The sequence below is a fragment of the Garra rufa genome, chromosome 14 (assembly GCF_049309525.1).
Source record: "Garra rufa chromosome 14, GarRuf1.0, whole genome shotgun sequence".
NCBI classification, from domain to species: Eukaryota; Metazoa; Chordata; class Actinopteri; order Cypriniformes; family Cyprinidae; genus Garra; species Garra rufa.
In genome coordinates, this window is record NC_133374.1 from 5,114,882 (window position 1) to 5,135,886 (window position 21,005).

The 21,005-nt window shown below is 35.5% G+C and overlaps 4 protein-coding genes across 6 annotated transcripts in view; all 4 read right to left on the reverse strand.

Annotated features, from left to right (window-relative positions):
- Positions 1 to 217, reverse strand: part of LOC141284649 (uncharacterized) — a 3,321-nt gene extending 3,104 nt beyond the window's left edge. For all 3 annotated transcript variants that reach the window (XM_073817642.1, XM_073817641.1, XM_073817640.1), the window contains exon 1: positions 57 to 217. The gene's annotated coding sequence lies outside the window, so the exon portion shown is untranslated. The remainder of the gene's footprint in view (positions 1 to 56) is intronic.
- A 215-nt stretch (positions 218 to 432) lies between these two features.
- LOC141284635 (uncharacterized) lies at positions 433 to 3,885 on the reverse strand. The gene is made up of 3 exons (XM_073817628.1): positions 3,690 to 3,885; positions 2,882 to 2,965; positions 433 to 1,825 (listed from the first exon to the last, which is right to left on the reverse strand). Exons 1-3 carry the CDS (start codon positions 3,781 to 3,783, stop codon positions 741 to 743), a joined length of 1,263 nt encoding a protein of 420 aa, XP_073673729.1. The 5' UTR covers positions 3,784 to 3,885; the 3' UTR covers positions 433 to 740.
- Positions 3,886 to 4,229: 344 nt separating this feature from the next.
- On the reverse strand, positions 4,230 to 6,938 carry LOC141284640 (uncharacterized). Its single transcript, XM_073817633.1, has 2 exons — positions 6,857 to 6,938; positions 4,230 to 5,687 (listed from the first exon to the last, which is right to left on the reverse strand). The coding sequence occupies exons 1-2, from the start codon at positions 6,909 to 6,911 to the stop codon at positions 4,606 to 4,608; spliced, it is 1,137 nt and encodes a 378-aa protein (XP_073673734.1). The 5' UTR covers positions 6,912 to 6,938; the 3' UTR covers positions 4,230 to 4,605.
- A 1,617-nt stretch (positions 6,939 to 8,555) lies between these two features.
- Positions 8,556 to 20,621, reverse strand: LOC141285259 (uncharacterized). The gene is made up of 6 exons (XM_073818295.1): positions 20,489 to 20,621; positions 18,975 to 19,058; positions 16,188 to 17,258; positions 12,872 to 12,955; positions 12,499 to 12,525; positions 8,556 to 10,024 (listed from the first exon to the last, which is right to left on the reverse strand). Exons 1-6 carry the CDS (start codon positions 20,580 to 20,582, stop codon positions 8,925 to 8,927), a joined length of 2,460 nt encoding a protein of 819 aa, XP_073674396.1. The 5' UTR covers positions 20,583 to 20,621; the 3' UTR covers positions 8,556 to 8,924.
- Positions 20,622 to 21,005: the final 384 nt, after the last annotated feature.

Here is a 21,005-nt window from a genome sequence, read left to right on the forward strand (position 1 = left end):
GTATGTGTCAGATTTCAGCTGCTACATCTGGAGTTTCTGATGTAAATAATCCCAACCTTTATTGGTGAACTGTTGAGCCATGAAAAGCTGGATGAAGACAAACTCTGCAAACCTGGAACATATATCACATGCAAAGTGGAAATACACGGCATCCTATGAAAATATTACACTTCTATAAGAAAAAAAAAAAAATCAGCTCGACTCCAGCGCTTTTCATCTGCTCGTCGTGTTTTTGCTCTTTTGTATTTGTATGGCAAACTCGACAACGCTTTGTCTATTGCTGACACCTGCAGGAAATTCCTGGTAGGGTTTTCATGTTTCATGCTTTATGAGGATTTTCCATAGACCTGCATGGATATTTAACATAATTTATTTATATTACTAACATACTCTAATGGACTAACACGTCCATAAAAATGACATAATCAGAGATGACAGAAAGTATTAATTTTATTTGCATCATTATACAGGGCCAACTTTTACAGGCTACTGCACATATATAAATATTGCATTTATAAATATCTTACAAAAACATTTCTCCAGTTTAATTTGGTTGTTTCTTTGTCAGTGTCTTAATGAGCAGAAATTCAATTAAAGAATTAAAACATAAATGTAAGATCAAAGTGGCTAATTACCTTTGCTGTTCTCCAACAAAACAGAAACATCTCCACAAATCTTGTGTCAATATCTGAATAACTTCATTACAGTATTGAAATACTAAATCTGTAGAAAACATTTGGTCACTCTGACACAGAACAATGCTTTTTCATATGAGTCACTAGATTTGTTAACTGATTGAATCTCTTTCCACATTGAGTACAGTGATATGGCTTCTCTCCAGTATGAACTCGCTCATGCCTTTTCAGGTTTCCAGATTCGGTGAAACTCTTGTCACAATGTGAGCACTTGTAAGGTTTTTCTCCAGTGTGAATTCTTTGGTGCCGCTTCAGACAGTCCGCTTTAGTAAAGCTCTTCCCACATTCACAACACACATGATCTCTCACTTCATTATGTGTTTTCTGGTGCTCTTTACAGTGAGCCAGTCTTGAAAAACCTTTTTCACAGAAAGAACAGACATAAGGCTTCTCATCTGAATGAACTGTCAGGTGATATTTTAGTTGTGGTAATGAACTAAACGTTTTACCACACTGATCACAGCTTAATGATGTCTCTTCAGAGTGAATGTGAAGATGATTTTTGAGCGCTGATGTGTATTTGAAAGTCTCTCCACATTGAGTACATTGGTACGGCTTCTCTCCAGTATGAACTCGCACGTGCCTTTTCAGGCTTCCAGATGCAATGAAACTCTTGCCACAGTATAAGCATGAGTAAGGTTTTTCTCCAGTGTGAATCCTTTGATGCTGTTTCAGTTGGACAGCTGTAGTAAAGCTCTTCCCACACTCACACACATGATCCCTCACTTCATTGTGTATTTTCTGGTGCTGTTTACAACTGTGCAAGCTTTTAAAACTCCTTCCACAAAAAGAACAAAAATAAGGTTTCTCATCTGAATGAACTTTCAAATGGTGTTTTAGACTTGATGCTGAAATAAACTTTTTATCACACTGATCACAGTTAAATGGCTTTTCTCCAGAGTGAACAAGCAGATGATAATTGAGACATGATAAATCAGCAAAACTCTTTCCACACTGATGGCATATGTATGGTTTCTCTCCAGTGTGGATTCTCATGTGTTTCTTAAAGTGTCCTTTGTGTCTGAAACTCTTTCCACACTGTGTGCAGGTGTGCAGCTGTTTCACTTCTTTTCTTCTTTCCTCCTCCACTTCATTCGTCTCATGTCTTTGCTGTTTTACTTCCAACCAGTCTAAAATAAACAAATGATGTTATTAAAATCAAAGGGTTAGTTCACTCAAAAATGCAAATTAGCCTATTATTTGCTCACCCTCAAGACATCCTATGTGTATATAGGTCTAGTAATACACAAAACATTGTGCTTTTGTAAAATAAAGACAACAAACAGGGTGGGTTTTCAGCCTTCTCAGTTTCACTTAAAGGAGTCATCAGATGCAAAACTCACTTTTACATGATGATGATGATGATGATGACACAAATGATGATGTTAAAATCAGTGAATCTGGCAGTGGAACAGTCACAAATTAGTACAAAAGTACAAATTGAGGATTTGTAAAGAAAAATGTTGGAGGATTTTGATATAAGTCAAGAGGAGACTAGTTTTCCTTTGCTAAAATAAGGAAACATTGCTTCCTTTGCTCCCATAAACAAACGTTGGTATTCACAAGATCAACATTGCATGCACTATGCATACGTCCTACATTGTACACCGGAACGGCTTACATGTACAACAGTTAGCGCAAGCTAGAGAAAAGTGATTATACATTTTAAATATCAATATTGTTCTTACAAAAAAATGCACCAATTCGCTACAGGAGTCCTTTATTCACCCCTGGAGCCATGTGAGGAACTTTTTATTATGGATGGATGCACTTTATTGGACTTCTTTTGGACTGTTGAACAGAAACACCCATCCACTGCCATTATAAAACTTGGAAGAGCCAGGATCATTTTTAATATGACTCAGATTGGATTTGTCTGAAAGAAGAAAGCCATATACACCTAGGATGCCTTGTGGGTGAGTAAATCATGGGCTAATTTTCATTTTTGCGTGCACTATCCCTTTAATAGCAGAACCCAAAAGAGTGTATTCAAATATGTATCTGTATCAAGTATCAGATCTATGAAGTGCTAAGTTCTGAAATTCATTTTAATAAAATTTAAATGTGGATATGAGCATTTAGATGATCATTTATCATTCTTATAGCTACTTCACAGCTGCTAAATCTACTTAACAGCAGCTTTAATGTTTCTCAGCAGTCAACAATGAAAATGAATGGACACCAACCTGGTTGTTCCTCAGTATCTTCATGTTTTATTCTGGATGGTTCTGGATCACTCATGTCTTCAATCTCTACTTTAACTTCTGTACCTGTAATGTAGGATGATGTGAAAATTCCTTACATTTTAACCCAGTTAAAGCACAAACCCACCCACCACAGATTCATGGATTTTTACACCCCAGCAGCAGTTTTTTTTTTTTTTTTGGCATATTTTTGAATGTAGAAAAGCATCTTGTTTCTTTTTTTATAGGGCCTTAATGCAAACTTCAGGAAAAAAATGCACAAAGCAATTTTCTAAAATCTTTGAAGTATCACCATTGGCATTTAATGAAGCAAGTATTGCTAAATAGTATATCAGCAGCTCAGTTAAACGTTACAGCGGTTTTTGTTAGACTATTGCACGCTAATTGTCAGTTACACTGTTTTGCTTTTTCTTGTTGTTTTGCACGATTCTCATTGTAATTGTATGCAGAAACGCTGCAATTATTTTGATAAAATAAAATAAAGTATCTGCCATGCCAATAAAGTTCCTAACTGGATGAATTGATAGATCTTGCTCATTTTGAAACTTTGGATAAACATAATAAGTAGTTACAATCCTGATTTAATAGCAGAAAACAACAGAGATCAGGTATCAGTCTGTGGTATCAGATATTTGATGTGCCAAAGCTTATTTCTGTCATTCACTTGTTACTGCTGTAGCGACTCATGATCATTTAAATGCATTTCTGCATCATTTATCATCCATATTGTGATCGATATTTCACAGCTACTAAAACAACCACAAATGAAGAATCGAAAATGAAAACCAACCTGTTTGTTCCTCAGTATCTTCATGTTTTATTCTGAATGGTTCTGGATCACTCATGTTGTCAATCTCCTCTTTAACAAACTCAATATTTATCATAGTATGTGTCAGATTTCAACACTGGACTCTCCTCTTCTCTCTTCTGCTCGTCGTGTTTTTGCTCTTTTGTATTTGTATGGCAAACTCGAAAACGCTTTAGTCTATTGCTGACATCTGCTGGAAACTCCTGGTAACAAACAGATGTAGGGATTTAATGTTTTAAGTGTATTTTCCATAGACATAATGTTATACTGTACACACTTCAGTTAATCTACACTGAATAATCTCTCCTGACAACAAGATTATGCTCAAATGAGCTGCTGAAATCCAATAGTTGTCTGTTTATCTCCTCATTCATTATGATGATGTCTGAGATCTTCTGTAAATTGGCACATTAAGCACATTTCATTGTGTGTCAACAGACTGAGACAAACTACAGGATCACCACAAATAAAATCTATTACTGAACAACTATGTATTATAATGGACTAACACCTCAATAAATATCACACATAATCACAATTTATTTGCATCATTATACAGAGCCTCTATGCAACTGTTATATTGCATATATAATAGTATTGCATTTATAATTAAAATTCTTGGAAAAACTAATTATGTAACAAAAACTTCAGAAACTAATTGAGGGAATATTTGTTACATATTTTTCCCGTTTATTTGAGCGTTCCCTTATTAACGTCTTAATGAACTGACATTCAAAGAAAGAATAAAAACATCAATGCAAGACTAAAGTGACTAAATACTTTTGCTGTTCTCCAACAAAACAGAAAACAAATCTCCACAAGCATTTAATTTCACAGCAAAACTAGTATATTTGAGCCAATCTCACTTGAAAGATTCAATCTGTAAAAAAACATGTGCTTACTCTGACAGAGGACAACGCTTTTTAATATGACTCACTAGATCTGCTAACCGACTGAAACTCTTTTCACACTGAGTACAGTGGTACGGCTTCTCTCCAGTGTGAACTCGCTCGTGCCTTTTCAGGTTTCCAGAGTGACTAAAACTCTTGTCACAATGTGAGCACTTGTAAGGTTTTTCTCCAGTGTGAATCCGTTGGTGCCGTTTCAGATAGTCAGCTGTAGCAAAGCTCTTCCCACACTCACAACACACACAATCTTTGACTTCATTGTGTGTTTTCTGGTGCTCTTTACAGTTACCCAGTCTCGAAAAACTCTTTCCACAGTAAGAACACACATGAGGCTTCTCATCTAAATGAACTACCAGGTGCGCTTTTAGTTGTGATCGATATAGGAACTTTTTACCACACTGATCAGAGTGAATGCGAAGATGGCTTATGACACCTGATCTATATTTGAAAGCCTCACCACACTGAATACAGTGATACGGCTTCTCTCCAGTATGAACTCGCTCATGTGATTTCAGGTTTCCAGAGTGACTGAAACTCATGTCACAATATGAGCACTTGTAAGGTCTTTCTCCAGTGTGAATTCTTTGGTGCTGTTTCAGACAGGCATCTGTAGTAAAGCTCTTCCCACATTCAAAACACATATGATCTCTCACTTCATTATGTGTTTTCTGGTGCAGCTTATAACTTTGCAGGCTTTTAAAACTCTTTCCACAAGAACACAAGTAAGGCTTCTCGTTTGAATGAACTTTCAGATGTTTTTTTAGACTTGGTGATGAAACAAACTTTTTACCGCAATGATCACAGCTAAAAGGCTTTTCTCCAGAGTGAACAAGCAGATGATATTTAAGTCCAGGTGCATCAGAAAAACTCCTTCCACACTGAGGGCATGTGTACAGTTTCTCTCCAGTGTGGATTCTCATGTGTTTCTTAATGTATTTTTTGTCTCTGAAACTCTTTCCACACTGAGAGCAGGTGTGCAGCTGTTTCACTTTTTTCCCCGAAGCTTTGATTTTACAATGCTCCTCCTCCACTTTATTCACCTCGTCTCTTTGCTGTTTTACTTCAGTCCAGTCTAAAATAAACAAATCATGTTATAATCAGTGAACCTGATTCGAAGGGATAGGTCATTCAAAAATGAAAATTAGCCCATGATTTACTCACCCTCAATGCATCCTAGGTGTATATGAATTTCTTCTTTCAGATGAATCCAATTGGTGTTATATTAAAAATTATCCTAACTCTTCCAAGTGTTTCTGTTCAACAGTCTAAAAGAGGTCCAATAAAGCTCATCCACCCATAATAAAAAGCTGCATTTTTGTACGAAAAATATTAATATTTTAAATGTAATAATAATCACTTTTCTACAGCTTGCGCTAACTGTCATACATGGAAGTTGTTATGGGCAGACAAAATACAGGGCATGATGCTTACCTTTTTCACAAAGCGCACATGTTCTCCTAAGTTGAAAACATTTGGAGCACATTACAAAAATTTAGGGGCGCAATGCAAATTTTTCAAAAATATGTGCTTTAGTTAATAAGAGTATATAAGGAGGCATTTACATACTTTGATTTACAATACAGACTCTATTTATTAGGCTATTTATCTAGAATGATTTATACTCCTAGTAAATTGTATGTACATACTGTAGGTATGTGACATCAAATTTTCACTATAGTTGTTGAAGCTTTTGTCACGGTATATGGTTTTATCACAATATATTATTTAGCAAGTAAAAATTGTCCTTCAAAAATGTTAAATATCTTTATTAAAGATCTTTTACTAAAAAATACAAGAGTAAATAACAGTGCAAAAATGAAAGTTCAACTGAACAAAAGAACAATAAGACTATAACACCTTATAATAAGATCCCATTAGTTAACATTAGTTAAACAAGTTAACATTAACTAACTGCAGTAGTTAGTATCCTTTGTTAATGTTGATTAACATCGATTGGCTACAGGAGGTCTTTATTCAACCCCAGAGCTGTGTGCGGCACTTTTTTTATGGGTGGATGTGCTTTATTGGACTTTTTTTGGACTGTTGAACAGAAACACCCGTCCACTGCTATTAAGGTTAGTTCTGAAATTCCTTGTTAATAAAATTAAAATGTGGATATGATAATTTAGAATGTCTTTTATCATTCCTATTGCTCATTATTTCACAGCCACTAAATCTGTTTAATAGCAGCTTTAATGTTTCTCAGCAGTCAACAATGAAGAATTAAGAATGGACACCAACCTGTTTGTTCCTCAGTATCTTCATGTTTTATTTTGGATGGTTCTGGATCACTCATGTCGTCAATCTCCTCTTTAACTTTTGTACCTGTAAAGCAGGATGATGGATAATTACAGCATAATCCACTATTTTGTAGAAGAGAGCCAAAATGACCATTTTCATTGGGAATTTGCCTAACTGCAAATTACAGAGTGAAAAAAATAATTTGTTTTGGTTTGGTTTTTCCTGGAAAATCTTAATAACAATTTAAGTGTTTTTTTTTTTTTTTGGTTCTAAGTAATGGTTCTTATTCATTTTAATGGTTCTCAGCAAACTTTTCTAAGTCCTAATTTTTTTAGGCCACGAATGGTTTAATTCCAGACATGGAGATATCGAATTGCATTTTTGGATTGCATAGCTGATTTTGGCATGCTGTTTTAGCCTAAAATATTCTAAGTGTTACTCTTCGTAATTGCATTTTTACTTGTAACACTTCAGTTAGAGAGCTCTCTAATTCAATTATTACTAGTAACAATTCCAATTACTGAGCTCTCTATTAGAATTGTTACTTGTAAAAATTGATTTAGAGAGCTCTCTAACTGGAATTGTTAGTATTAATTCTGTTGTAGAGCTCTCTAACTAAAAATGAATGGAAGTCAATGGAGACATATGACTTGTAAAAACTCATTTGTAGAGCTCTCTAATTGGAATTGTTACTAGTAAAAATGCATTTAGGTTAATACGGCTTGCCATAAACTGATAGCGTTTTATTTTAAAGAGGAATGTCTATAGAAGATATAATGTTCAAACTAAAATGTATGTTGTTTTCTTATATCACAACAACAAACCTGCTGTCAGCTTTATGAAGGCATTGTTTTCACCCTGTAATTTATCCCATGTACAAAACATCGGATTACTCAGTAAATATTCAGTAAATATTTAGGTTATTAACTCAAAATTAAATGAATTGATAGACTTAGTTTGGACAAATTACAATCCTTTCAAGGTGAATAAACTAGAAAACTGAATGTGAATCCTTATTTATTAGCAGAAAACAACAGAGATCAGATATTTGATGTGCCAAAGCTTAGTTCTGTTATTCACTTGTTACTGCTGTAGCGGGTCATGATCATTTTAAATGCATTTCTGTAGCATTTATCATCCTAAAAACAGTTACAAATTAAGGATCAATAATGGAAACCAACCTGTTTGTCCCTCAGTATCTTCATGTTTTATTCTGGATGGTTCTGGATCACTCATGTCTTCAATCTCCTCTTTAATAAACTCAATATTTTCCATAGTAGCCTATGTGTCAGATTTCAACACTGGACTCTCCTCTTCTCTCTTCTGCTCGTCGTGTTTTTGCTCTTTTGTATTTGTATGGCAAACTCGAAAACGCTTTAGTCTATTGCTGACATCTGCTGGAAACTCCTGGTAACAAACACACATGTAGGTCTTTCATGTTTCTTAATCTACTACACTGAATAATCTCTCTTGACAACAGGACTATCATCAAATAAAGCACTGAAAAGCCAGTAGTTCCCTGCTTTCACCTCATTCATTATGATGGTGTCTGAGATCTTCTGTAAATTGGCACATTAAGCACATTTCACTGTGTGTCAACAGACTGAGACAAACTACAAGATTAACACAAATAATATCTGTTACTGAACATACTAACATACTATTAATGGATTTACAAATCATTAAAAAGCACACATAATCAGAGATGTCAGAAAATTTTATTTGCATCATTATACAGACCCTGTGTTTTTATTTCGCAGATATAATACATTTCTTCAAAAAGAAATCATGGAAAAATTGTTGTTTCATAAACTAACAAATGATTGGTTGTTGGGTTTTGTCACATATTTTTATTTTTATATTTATGTTTTTTTAATTAATGTATTAACGAGCAGGCATTCAATGTAGGAATAAAAACATCAATGTAAGCGTAAAGTGACAAATACTTTTGCTGTTCTCCAACAAAACCAAAAAGATCTCCACAAACCTTGTCCTTTCACAGCAAAAATCTCATATTTACTGAATCTGAATCATTACCTGAAATATTGAATCTGTAGAAAACATTTGCTCACTCTGACCCAGGACAATACTTTCTAATATGAGTTACTAGAGTTGATGACTGAGTGAAACTCTTCCCACACTGAGTACAGTGGTACGGCTTCTCTCTAGTATGAACTCGCGTGTGCCTTTTCAGGTCTCCAAAGTAACTAAACCTCTTGTCACAATATGAGCATTTGAAAGGTTTGTCTCCAGTATGAATTCTTTGGTGCTCTTTCAGACAGTAAGCTCTAGTAAAGCTCTTCCCACACTCACAACACACATGATCTTTCACGTTATTATGTATTTTCTGGTGCTCTTTACAGTGACCCAGCCTTGAAAAACTCTTTCCACAGTAAAAACACACATAAGGCTTTTCATCTGAATGAACTGTAAGATGTGCTTTTAGTCGAGATGAATATACAAACCTTTTACCACACTGATCACAGCTAAATGGCTTTTCTTCATTGTGAGAATGATTTGAGAAACCTAATCTGGATTTAAAAGTCTCTTCACTCTGAGTACAGTGGTACGGCTTCTCTCCAGTGTGAACTCGCTCATGTACTTTCAAGCTTCCAGATGCAATGAACCTCTTGTCGCAATGTGAGCACTTGTAAGGTTTTTCTCCAGTGTGAATCATTTGGTGTTGTTTCAGTTGGACAGTTGTAGTAAAGCTCTTCCCACACTCACAACACACATGATCTCTCACTTCATTATGTATTTTCTGGTGCTGTTTACAACTGCGCAGACTTTTAAAACTCTTTCCACAGAGAGAACAGACATAAGGCTTCTCGTCTGAATGAACTGTCAGGTGTTTTTTTAGATTTGATGCTGAAATAAACCTTTTATCACACTGATCACAGCTAAAAGGCCTTTCTCCAGAGTGAACAAGCAGATGTTTACGAAGACTTGATGATTCAGCAAAACCCCTTCCACACTGAGGGCATGTGTACGGTTTCTCTCCAGTGTGGACTCTCATGTGCTTGTTAAGGTGTCCTGTGTGTCTGAAACTCCTTCCACACTGTGAGCAGATGAGCGGCTGTTTCACTTTTTTCCTTGAAGTTTTGATTTGACAATATTCCTCTTTCACTTCATTCGTCTCATGTATTTGCTGTTTTACTTCCATCCAGTCTAAAATAAACAAATGATGTTATTAAAATCAAAGGGTTATTTCACTTAAAATTACCCCATTATTTACTCACCCTCAAGACATCCTAGGTGTGTATAGGGCTAGTAATACAAAATAAAACACAAAACAAAAAAACATGCTTTTGTAAAATAAAGTCAACAAACAGGGTGCATTTTCAGCCTTCTCAGTTTTCTGTAAAGGGGTCATCGGATGCAAAACTCACTTTTACATGTTGTTTGAACATTAATGTGTGTTGGCAGTTTGTGTACACAACCACCCTACAATGATAAAACTCCAGTGGTATTTTTTTAATCTTTAAAAGTAATATCCCCTTTTTAAAATCAGGTCATTCTCAGCTTTTTATCGGTGTGATGACACACAGACAGAGGCCCCTCCCACGATAGTTGACTGACATGAGCGCCTTACCTTAGACCCGCCCTCACTGAGCTGAAACACTCCGACTTCGATTGCCATTGAGTCGACTCAGGTGCAGAGGAAGACTCTAATTGAATGATTGAGGTGTTCTGTTGTTGGATGTAATAATGAACAAAGCAGTTGTCATTTACTCCCAACATCTGAGCCTCTGAAGACGCAGAGGATTAACGTTACTTTCAATTTTAAAAGGAAAGCGCCGATCCCGATCTACATATGAGTCTATGTTCGTGTGAATCATTCCTGATGCAGCCTCACTCACAGCAGAAGTGAGCAAATGGCCTTTCTTAAGAATGTGCTTGTTGGCACGTTTTGCAGTTAAATGCGGCATTACGGCTCATCATCCCACAGCGGAGAGGGGCGGGGCAAGCAGAGCTCATTAGCATTTAAAGGAACATGCAACACAATAGCTCACTCTAAAAAGGGCTAATTTTGACAAGGTAAAAAGAGTGTTTTTTACACTACCATTAAGACATTTTAACCAAAGTATGTTATAGACTTCTCATTAAGACCCTAAAGAATCATATCAACTTGTGAAAAATGGCCATTTGATGACCCCTTTAACTTGTGGTGCGGTCACAAAAGCGCTGAAGCGCTGTGTAGGAAAAGCAGTCTGATGTGACGATGTTTGTGCTGCTATTTGCGCATGCACAAAGTTTTAATTTAAGTCTAATTTAACATTCTAATTTTTAGAATTTTAGAATTTTAGAAATTGCTTTATTGGACTTCTTTTGAACTGTTGAAAAGAAATACCCACCCACTGCCATTATAAAGCTTGGAAGAGCCAGGATCATTTTTAATATAACTCCGACTGGATTAGTTTGAAAGAAGAAAGTCATATACACCTAGGATGCCTTGAAGGTGAGTAAATCATGGGCTCATTTTCACTGAACTATCCCTTTAATAACAGAACCCAAAAGAGATCAAATATTTATCTGTACATTAAAGGAACCGTATGTAGGATTGTGACCAAAACTGGTACTGCAATCACTTTCAAAATACTGTAGAACGGTGTATCCCCTCCCGCTCCCCCCTGACTCCAGGTTGCCAGCTAAGCTGCAGGATCCAGCAGGAACATAGGCTGCTACAAGGAGCTTCCAACGGCAAGTGACAAGTCCTACACAGTCATTTTTTTTCTTCTGTTAATCATGTTTATGCTTCACGAGAGATGTTTATTAGTTTATTTAGTAATTATGTATCGCAAAAATTTACATGGCGATTAGCCAAATATTTCGTAAAGATGTACTGTAATACCACATTTCAGTTGGAACATAGATTGTTTTCATACCCTGCTAGTGCTGCGATATAAAGCTTTTTATGAACGCATTTAGCACGGGCCGACCGTGGAAAATCCACTATGTACGGAAGCAAAGTTAGCCAAACATAGATGCATCTTACCTGTCCAGGAGAAAATGAGCAACGTTGGCGTCTGTCTTCAAATTCTTCTCCGTTTTCAGCCGTCTCCATCTTTCAAAGGCATCTCCTATACAAATCCTTGTTTTATTTCGGACTTTGTCACAACGCATTTCGGATTCATAACGAGGTCTTTTAGGTTTCGTAACGTTATACGTTTTATCCGACACGTTCGTAGCTGCAGCTGTAACTAGAGCTGAGCTGGCAACCCGGATGACGAAACTCTACTGACTTCGTGATTGGTAGATAGCTGGAGGGTGGAGCCTCAGACCAAAACTCAACATGACAACAATAACATCAGTCATGGGCTGCAACTGTCACTTTTAAATGACAATATCCTGGCCGGACCACTGTTGTCAGTGATATAAGTATTTGAAATGAACATGATTTCTTAATGTTTAGTGACATGTCAGGGCCATTTTATGATTAACTGACATAAATTTCTTACATACGGTTCCTTTAAGTATAAGACCTTTGAAGTGCTAAAGGTTAGTTCTGAAATGCCTTGTTAATAAAATTAACATGTGGATATGATCATATAGCTCATTATTTCACAGTCACAAAACCTTTTTAACAGCAGCTTTAATGTTTCTCAGCAGTCAATAATAAAGAATCAAGAATTGACACAAACCTGTTTGTTCCTTAGTATCTTCTGTACCTGTAATGCAGGATAATGTGAATATTCCTTATTTTTAACCCAGTTAAAGCACAAACCCCGCCCACCACAGATTCTAAAGATTTCATTGGTCATCTCAATCACAACACTGAAACAAATCCAGTACAAACCTGTGACCTTAGTATAGGGTTATTTTGTATCAAATCAACCAAATTTCCACTTTCATCTGGAATTTGGAGCCAAACTACAGGGTAAAAATAACTTAAGGATGGCAGCATCATCATTTTATTTCTACACAGAGATTGGTAATTCTATTAGCAAATGTTTTTACCAGCAGCTTTAATTTTTCTCAGCAGTCAACATTGAAGAATCAAGAACGGACACCAACCTGTTTGTTCCTCAGCGTCTTCATGTTTTATTCTGGATGGTTCTGCACCATTCATGTAGTCAGTCTCTTTTTTAACTTCTACACCTGTTCGTAAGAGAGACAACGTTACCATTTTCTTCTGGCATTTGGAATTTAATTACAGTTTGGAAAATAACATTAGAAAGATGGCAGCATCATTATTGCATTTCTACACAGAGATTGGTCATTCTATTAGCACAAGTGGTTGACTTTAACAATAATTGTTGCATTGTGACAATTCAGGAATGCTGAAAAGCATATTTTTATTTATTTCGTTTCTATATTAATCTCAACAACCTTTTAAGTGTTTTTTGGTTCTTAGTAATGGTTCTTATCTTTAAATATCTTCATTTTTGAGACCACATATGGTTCGATTCCAGATATGGAGATATCAAATTGTTACATTTTCAGTTTGCACATATGATAGCTTTTTATTCTAAAGAGGCATGTCTGAAGAAGATATAATGTTCAAACTAGAAATGTATCTGGTTTCCCTCTATTAAAACAACTGCATAGAACAAACCTGTCTGAATGCAAAAAATATTATTTTTTCAAAGATTGTATGCCTGTATCTCAAGAAATATTACAGATATGTCAATATGATTTCAGATTATTGAATCCACGTTTCACAGACCTATATGTTGAATTCTCAGCGATATGGGGATCGCAATGAGTCTCTATGAGTAAATTGTTGAATTTTATTCATTTTCAAACAGCTTATGCTTATTTAGAGGAATGTCTGAAGAACAAATTAACTTGAGTCTTGAAATGCATCGATTCTTTTTTTAAAAAAATCAAATCAACTGAACCACATAGGGCCTTAAAATGATGTTACCAAAATAAAAGTTTAAGAACAAGTTAATAAAAGGATACTAAGATATGTTTCTTTTTTAGAATTTTTAAATAATTTATGAGTCAAAGGCATGCAAACTTAAATATAACTTTTATAAAAATATTAAGCAGTTACAATCATTATAAGATAGATAAATGTGAAAACAACAGAGATCAGGCATCAGTCTGTGGTATCAGATATTTAATGTGCCAAAGCTTATTTCTGTCATTCACTTGTTACTGCTGTAGCGACTCATGATCATTTAAATGCATTTCTGTATCATTTCTCATCCATATACTTATCGATATTTCACTGTTACTAAAACCTTTAAAAATGAAGAATCAAGACTGTAAACCAACCTGTTTGTTCCTCAGTATCTTCATGTTTTATTCTGAATGGTTCTGGATCACTCATGTCTTCCACCTCCTCTTTAATAAACTCAATATTTACCATAGTATGTGTCAGATTTCAACACTCGGCTCTCTTTTTCTTCTGCTCGTCGTCTTTTTGCTCTTTTGTATTTGTATGGCAAACTCGAAAACGCTTTAGTCTATTGCTGACATCTACTGGAAATTCCTGGTAACAAACACACATGTAGGGTTTTCATGTTTTATTTGGATTTTCCATAGATGTAATAATTGTAGACTGTGCATATTTGACATTATTTTCACTTAATCTACACCGAATACTCTTTCCTGAGAACAAGACTATTATTAACTGAGCTGCTCAAAAGCCAATATTATCTTGTTTTCACCTCATTCATTCTGATGATGTCTGAGATCTTCTGTAAATTGGCACATTAAGCACATTTCATTGTTTCAACAGACTGAGACAAACTACAGGATCATCACAAATAAAATCTGAACATTACTAATATACTTTTAATGGATTAACACATCAATAAAACGCATGCATAATCAGAGATGTCAGAAAATATAAATATTATTTGCATCATTACACAGAGCCTATGCAACTTTTAGACGGCATATATAATAGTATTGCATTTATAAATAAATATCTTGGAAAAAGAAATTATGTAAAAAAAGGTCAGAAACGTTGAGGGAATTGTTTCATAAACTGACAAATGACTGGTTGTTGAGTTTTGTCAGATATTTTTTCAGATTAATTTGAGTGTTTTTTTTTTTTTTTTTTGTCAGTGTCTTAATGAGAAGCTGACATTCAATTAAAGAATAAAAAAATAAATGTTAGACTAAAGTGACTAAATATGTTTTCTGTTCTCCAACAAAACACAAATCTTGTGTCATTTCAAAGCAAAACTATTTATTTGATCTAGGGATGCACCGAAATGAAAATTCTTGGCCGAAACCGAAAACCGAAAAAGAGGAAACCAAGGCCGAAAACCGAAAACCGAAACACCGAAAGAATTATGCCAATTATTAGTACCATTGCATTTATGGCTATGACTGTGTACTAATTTGACTAAAATCAAGGCATTGCAATTGCATAAATTAATACTAAAATTAAATATTAAAATTAATATTAAAGTTTCAAAGAATAAATCAGTTATATTAATTTAAACAATTATTATCAATCAAGTATTATATTATTTAAATAACATATACATATATTTTAGTGCCTTTGTTTACATTTTTTAAATTTTTATAACACATTATCCATCAGTTCACATTTACAACTCTAACGTTACGTGTTTCTCTTCCCGCAGGAGGCGCTGTCAGAATGGTAAAGCAGCACAGCAAATGACTTTGAAACGTGCAGCGCTCATATTTATTCAATGGATAGCCTTTTGAAGTTTCATAAAATTAAGAGCTTTATTTAAGTCTTTCAGAAAACAACCCTTACACAATAGTAGGGGACTAAATTAATATCAGCATATGAAGTATAATCGTCTCTCATTGTCTCTGAGAGAATGCATGTCAGATGCTGAAAGCACTTTCACTTTAACATATTGCGAAGTTTTCACGTTGCTTGTGTGATATCCATTGGCTCACCTCCACGGTTTAAAACATAAATATTTATAAAAATACAGTATATAGAAAAGGCATATCTTTAAAATATTGTGACGTAACACCGTAAAGCCATTGTTTTTCACACACTGAAAGCCACATCTGTCAGCGCAATGCACCGATCTCTGCTCTCATCACTGGCTGCACACACGACTGCAGACACACCCCCTCTTGAAATTTCGGCATTACAAGTTTTGCAAATCGCTATCCATGGGTCTTTCTCAGATATACTGAAATACATCCACACCGCAGACGTGTTGCTTCAGACAAGCACGTGCAGGCTGCGGTTTCTGTTTGCGTCAACATACTGTTTCGGCCGTGTTGTTTCGGTGATAAAAGTCTTTTTTTTTTCGGTGGCCGAATATTCGGTGCATCCCTAATTTGATCCAATCTCATAATTACTGTATCGGAATCACTTTATCACAATAGTTACTTGAAATATTCAATCTGTAGAAAACATTTGCTCACTCTGACCCAGGACAATACTTTCTAATATGAGTTACTAGAGTTGATGTCTGAGTGAAACTCCTTCCACACTGAGTACAGTGGTACGGCTTCTCTCTAGTATGCACTCGCGTGTGCCTTTTCAGGTCTCCAAAGTAACTAAACCTCTTCTCACAATATGAGCACTTGTAAGGTTTTTCTCCAGTGTGAATTCTTTGGTGCTCTTTCAGACAGTAAGCTCTAGTAAAGCTCTTCCCACACTCACAACACACATGATCTCTCACTTCACTATGGATTTTCTGGTGCTCTTTACAGTCAGCCAGCCTTGAAAAACCCTTTCCACAGTAAAAGCACACATAAGGCTTTTCACCTGAATGAACTGTCATATGTGCTTTTAGTCGTGATGAGTATACAAACTTTTTACCACACTGATCACAGCTAAATGGCTTTTCATCATTTGAGAGAGCTGATTCAGATGCAAAAGTCTCCTCACTCTGAGTACAGCGGTACGGCTTCTCTCTCGTATGAACTCGCTCGTGTGATTTCAAGCTTCCAGATGCAATAAACCTCTTGTCACAATATGAGCACTTGTAAGGTTTTTCTCCAGTGTGAATTCTTTGGTGCTCTTTCAGACAATAAGCTCTAGTAAAGCTCTTCCCACACTCACAACACACATGATCTCTCACTTCATTGTGTATTTTCTGGTGCTCTTTGCAACTGTGCAGGGTTTTAAAACTCTTTCCACAGAGAGAACAGACATAAGGCTTCTCATCTAAATGAGCTGTCAGGTGTTTTTTAAGATTTGATGCTGAAATAAACCTTTTATCACACTGATCACAGCTAAACGGCCTTTCTCCAGAGTGAACAAACAGATGTTTACGAAGACTTGATGATTCAGCAAAACCCCTTCCACACTGAGGGCATGTGTATGGTTTCTCTCCAGTGTGGACTCTCATGTGCTTGTTAAGGTGTCCTGTGTGTCTGAAACTCCTTCCACACTGTGAGCAGATGAGCGGCTGTTTCACTTTTTTCCTTGAGGTTTTGATTTGACAGTACTCCTCTTTCACTTCATTCATCTCATGTCTTTGCTGTTTTACTTCCATCCAGTCTAAAATAAACAAATGATGTTATTAAAATCAGTAAACCAGACTTAAAGTGTTCACCCTAAAATGAAAATTAGCCCATTATTTACTCACCCTCAGGTCTTCCTAGGTGTACAGTCGTGGCCAAAAGTTTTGAGAATGACACAAATATTAGTTTTCACAAAGTTTGCTGCTCAACTGCTTTTAGATCTTTGTTTCAGTCGTTTCTGTGATGCACTGAAATATAATTACAAGCACTTCATATGTTTCAAAGGCTTTTATCGACAATTACATGACATTTATGCAAAGAGTCAGTATTTGCAGTGTTGGCCCTTCTTTTTCAGGACCTCTGCAATTCGACTGGGCATGCTCTCAATCAACTTCTGGGCCAAATCCTGACTGATAGCAACCCATTCTTTCATAATCACTTCTTGGAGTTTGTCAGAATTAGTGGGTTTTTGTTTGTCCACCCACCTCTTGAGGATTGACCACAAGTTTTAAGATCTGGGGAGTTTCCAGGCCATGGACCCAAAATATCAACATTTTGGTCCCAGAGCCACTTAGTTATCACTTTTGCCTTATGGCACGGTGCTCCATCGTGCTGGAAAATGCATTGTTCTTCACCAAACTTGTTGGAAGAAGTTGCTGTTGGAGGGTGTTTTGGTACCATTCTTTATTCATGGCTGTGTTTTTGGGCAAAAAAAAGATTAGGAACTACACTCCCATTCCGGCGTAATAGTCAAGGAAGTTTGCTGCCGTAATAAGGCCGAAGCAGGAGCAGTAATACCACGCAGCACATGTGCAAAAGCTAAACTAGCTGGGAACTCATTTCTGATAATACTCCACCTGCTTCGGCCATATTACGGCAGCAAACTTCCTTGACTATTACGCCGGAATGGAAGTGTAGTTCCTAATCTTATCAGCCTAGAAACTCGCAGCTTTGCATTTCCGCCGGTCTTAGTACACGATATAACTACAGAAGAGTCAAGTTTTAAATACAACAAATATGGAAACTCGTTGGTCATTTTTGAACGCGATGCTATTGGTCTAATAGGATTCAATGATCTATGCTAAGCTATGCTAAAAGTGATATCGCCAGAACAGGAGAACGGCTGAATGGATTTCCAAACGGTAAAAATCAACTTATTAACTCGGGGGGAGTTGGAGAATGAGCCTATTTCCAAAAAAAGTGGAGTGTTCCTTTAATAAGGAGATATAAGAAGCCATTTACAAGCGCAATTATTTAAGTTATCAGAATACAGAAAATACACAAGGTTTTTAAATAATTTTGCTTCAGACACAAGCTATTAATTGTTCATAGTCATATTAAATTGTATGTATATTTTCCAGCTTGTACACATTCGTTTTTAGTCGCAAATGCGAGCGAGAAGTGACAAATGTGGAAGCACAGAGGAGAGACACAAAGAAACAAAACAACTGTCATGGATTAGAAGTTTTTAATTTTTCATTTTCTTGGGGGTGAGTAAATAATAGGCTAATTTTCATTTTTATGTAAACTATCCCTTTAATAGCAGATCCCAAAAGAAGACAAATATGTATCTGTAACAAGTATCAGATCTTTGAAGTGCTAATTGGTTAGTTCTGAAATTCAAATAAAATTTAAACGTGGATATGATCATTTATCATTCATATTGCTCATTATTTCAGCCACTAAATCTTTTTAATAGCAGCTTTAATGTTTCTGAACAGTCAACAATGAAGGATCATGAATGGATACCAACCTGAGTGTTCCTCAGTATCTTCATGTTTTATTCTGGATGGTTCTGGATCACTCATGTCGCCAATCTCTTCCTTAACTTCTGTACCTATAATGCAGGATAATGTGAATATTCCTTACATTTTTAACCCAGTTAAAGCACAAAGCCCGCCCACCGCAGATTCTAAAGATTTCATTGGTCGTGTCAATCACAGTGACCGCCTACAAAACACTGAAACAAATCCAGTACAAACCTGGGACCTTAGTATAGGGCTATTTAGTGTCAAATCAACCAAATTTCAGAAACGTTTCCAACTCCGATTTTTGGTTTTGTTCATATTCATGTTCATAAAGACAAACATAAAATGAATCGAGAATGGAAACCAACCTGTTTGTTTTTGATTTTTGGTTTTGTTCATATTCATGGTCATAAAGACAAACATAAATAGGGATGAAAGACAAACTCTTTCATGGATATTAGATGCCTATTTACTAAGTAATCCACTATTTTGTGGATAAGAGAAAAAATTACCATTTTCATCTGGAATTTGGAGCCAAATTAGAGCGTGAACAACTGCTTTAAAAAAAGATGGCAGCATCATTATTTTATTTCACACAGAGATCGGTAATTCTCTTAGAACAAGTGGTTGACTTTAGCAAATAGCAAAAAGCTATTCATTACCTCATTAAACATTTCTCAATAATGTTAAGTTGTTTTTGGTTTATATCTTTCAATACCCTCATTTATGAGACCATATATGATTCGATTCCACATATGGAGATATCAAATTGTTACATTTTCAGTTTGCACAGATGATAGCTTTTTATTTTAAAGAGGAAAGTCTAAAGAAGATATAATGTTCAAACTAGAAATGTATCTTGTATGAAGTAACACAAACCTGTATGAATGCCTCAATATCTCAAGAAATATTACAGATATCGCAAAATGACTTTAGATTTTGTTTTTTTTAAATCATAATTCTAAAGCCCTATATGTTGCATTCTCAGCGATATGGGGATCGCAATGAGTCTCTATGAGTAAACTGTTGAATTTTACTCATTTTCATACAGCTGAAACTTAGTTAAAGAGGAATGTCTGAAGAACAAATAATATTGAGACTAGAAATGCATCAATTCTTTCTCATCAACCTTACTGAACCATACAGGGCCTTGATGTTACCGTAATAAAAGTATAAGAAAAAGCTAATAAACTGATACGAAGATACAGACATGCAAACTTAAAAACACACAAAATTTAACTTTTATAAACATATTAAGTAGTTACAACCATTTTAAGTTGGATAAGTGTAAAAACTGAATGTGAATCCTTATTTAATAGCAGAAAACAACAGAGATCAGGTATCAGTCAGATATTTGATGTGCCAAAGCTTATTTCTGTCATTCACTTGTTACTGCTGTAGCGACTCATGATCATTAAATGCATTTCTGCATCATTTATCATCCATATACTTATCGACATTGCCATACTCACAGCTACCAAAAACGGTTCAAAATGAAGAATGGAGAATGAAAACCAACCTGTTTGTTCCTCAGTATCTTCATGTTTTATTCTGGATGGTTCTGGATCACTCATGCCTTCAATCTCCTCTTTAATAAACTTAATTTTTATCATAGTATGTGTCAGATTTAAACACTCGACTCTCTGCTTCTCTCTTCTGCTCGTCGTGTTTTTGCTCTTTTGTATTTGTATGGCAAACTCGAAAACGCTTTAGTCTATTGCTGACACCTGCTGGAAATTCCTGGTAACAAACACACATGTAGGGTTTTCATGTTTTATGAGGATTTTCCATAGATGTAATAATTATTTGACATTATTTTCACTTAATCTACACCGAATACTCTTTCCTGAGAACAAGACTATTATTAACTGAGCTGCTCAAAAGCCAATATTATCTTGTTTTCACCTCATTCATTCTGATGATGTCTGAGATCTTCTTTAAATTGGCACATTAAGCACATTTCATTGTGTGTCAACAGACTGAGACAAACTACAGGATCAACACAAAGAAAATCTATTACTGAACATTACTTACAT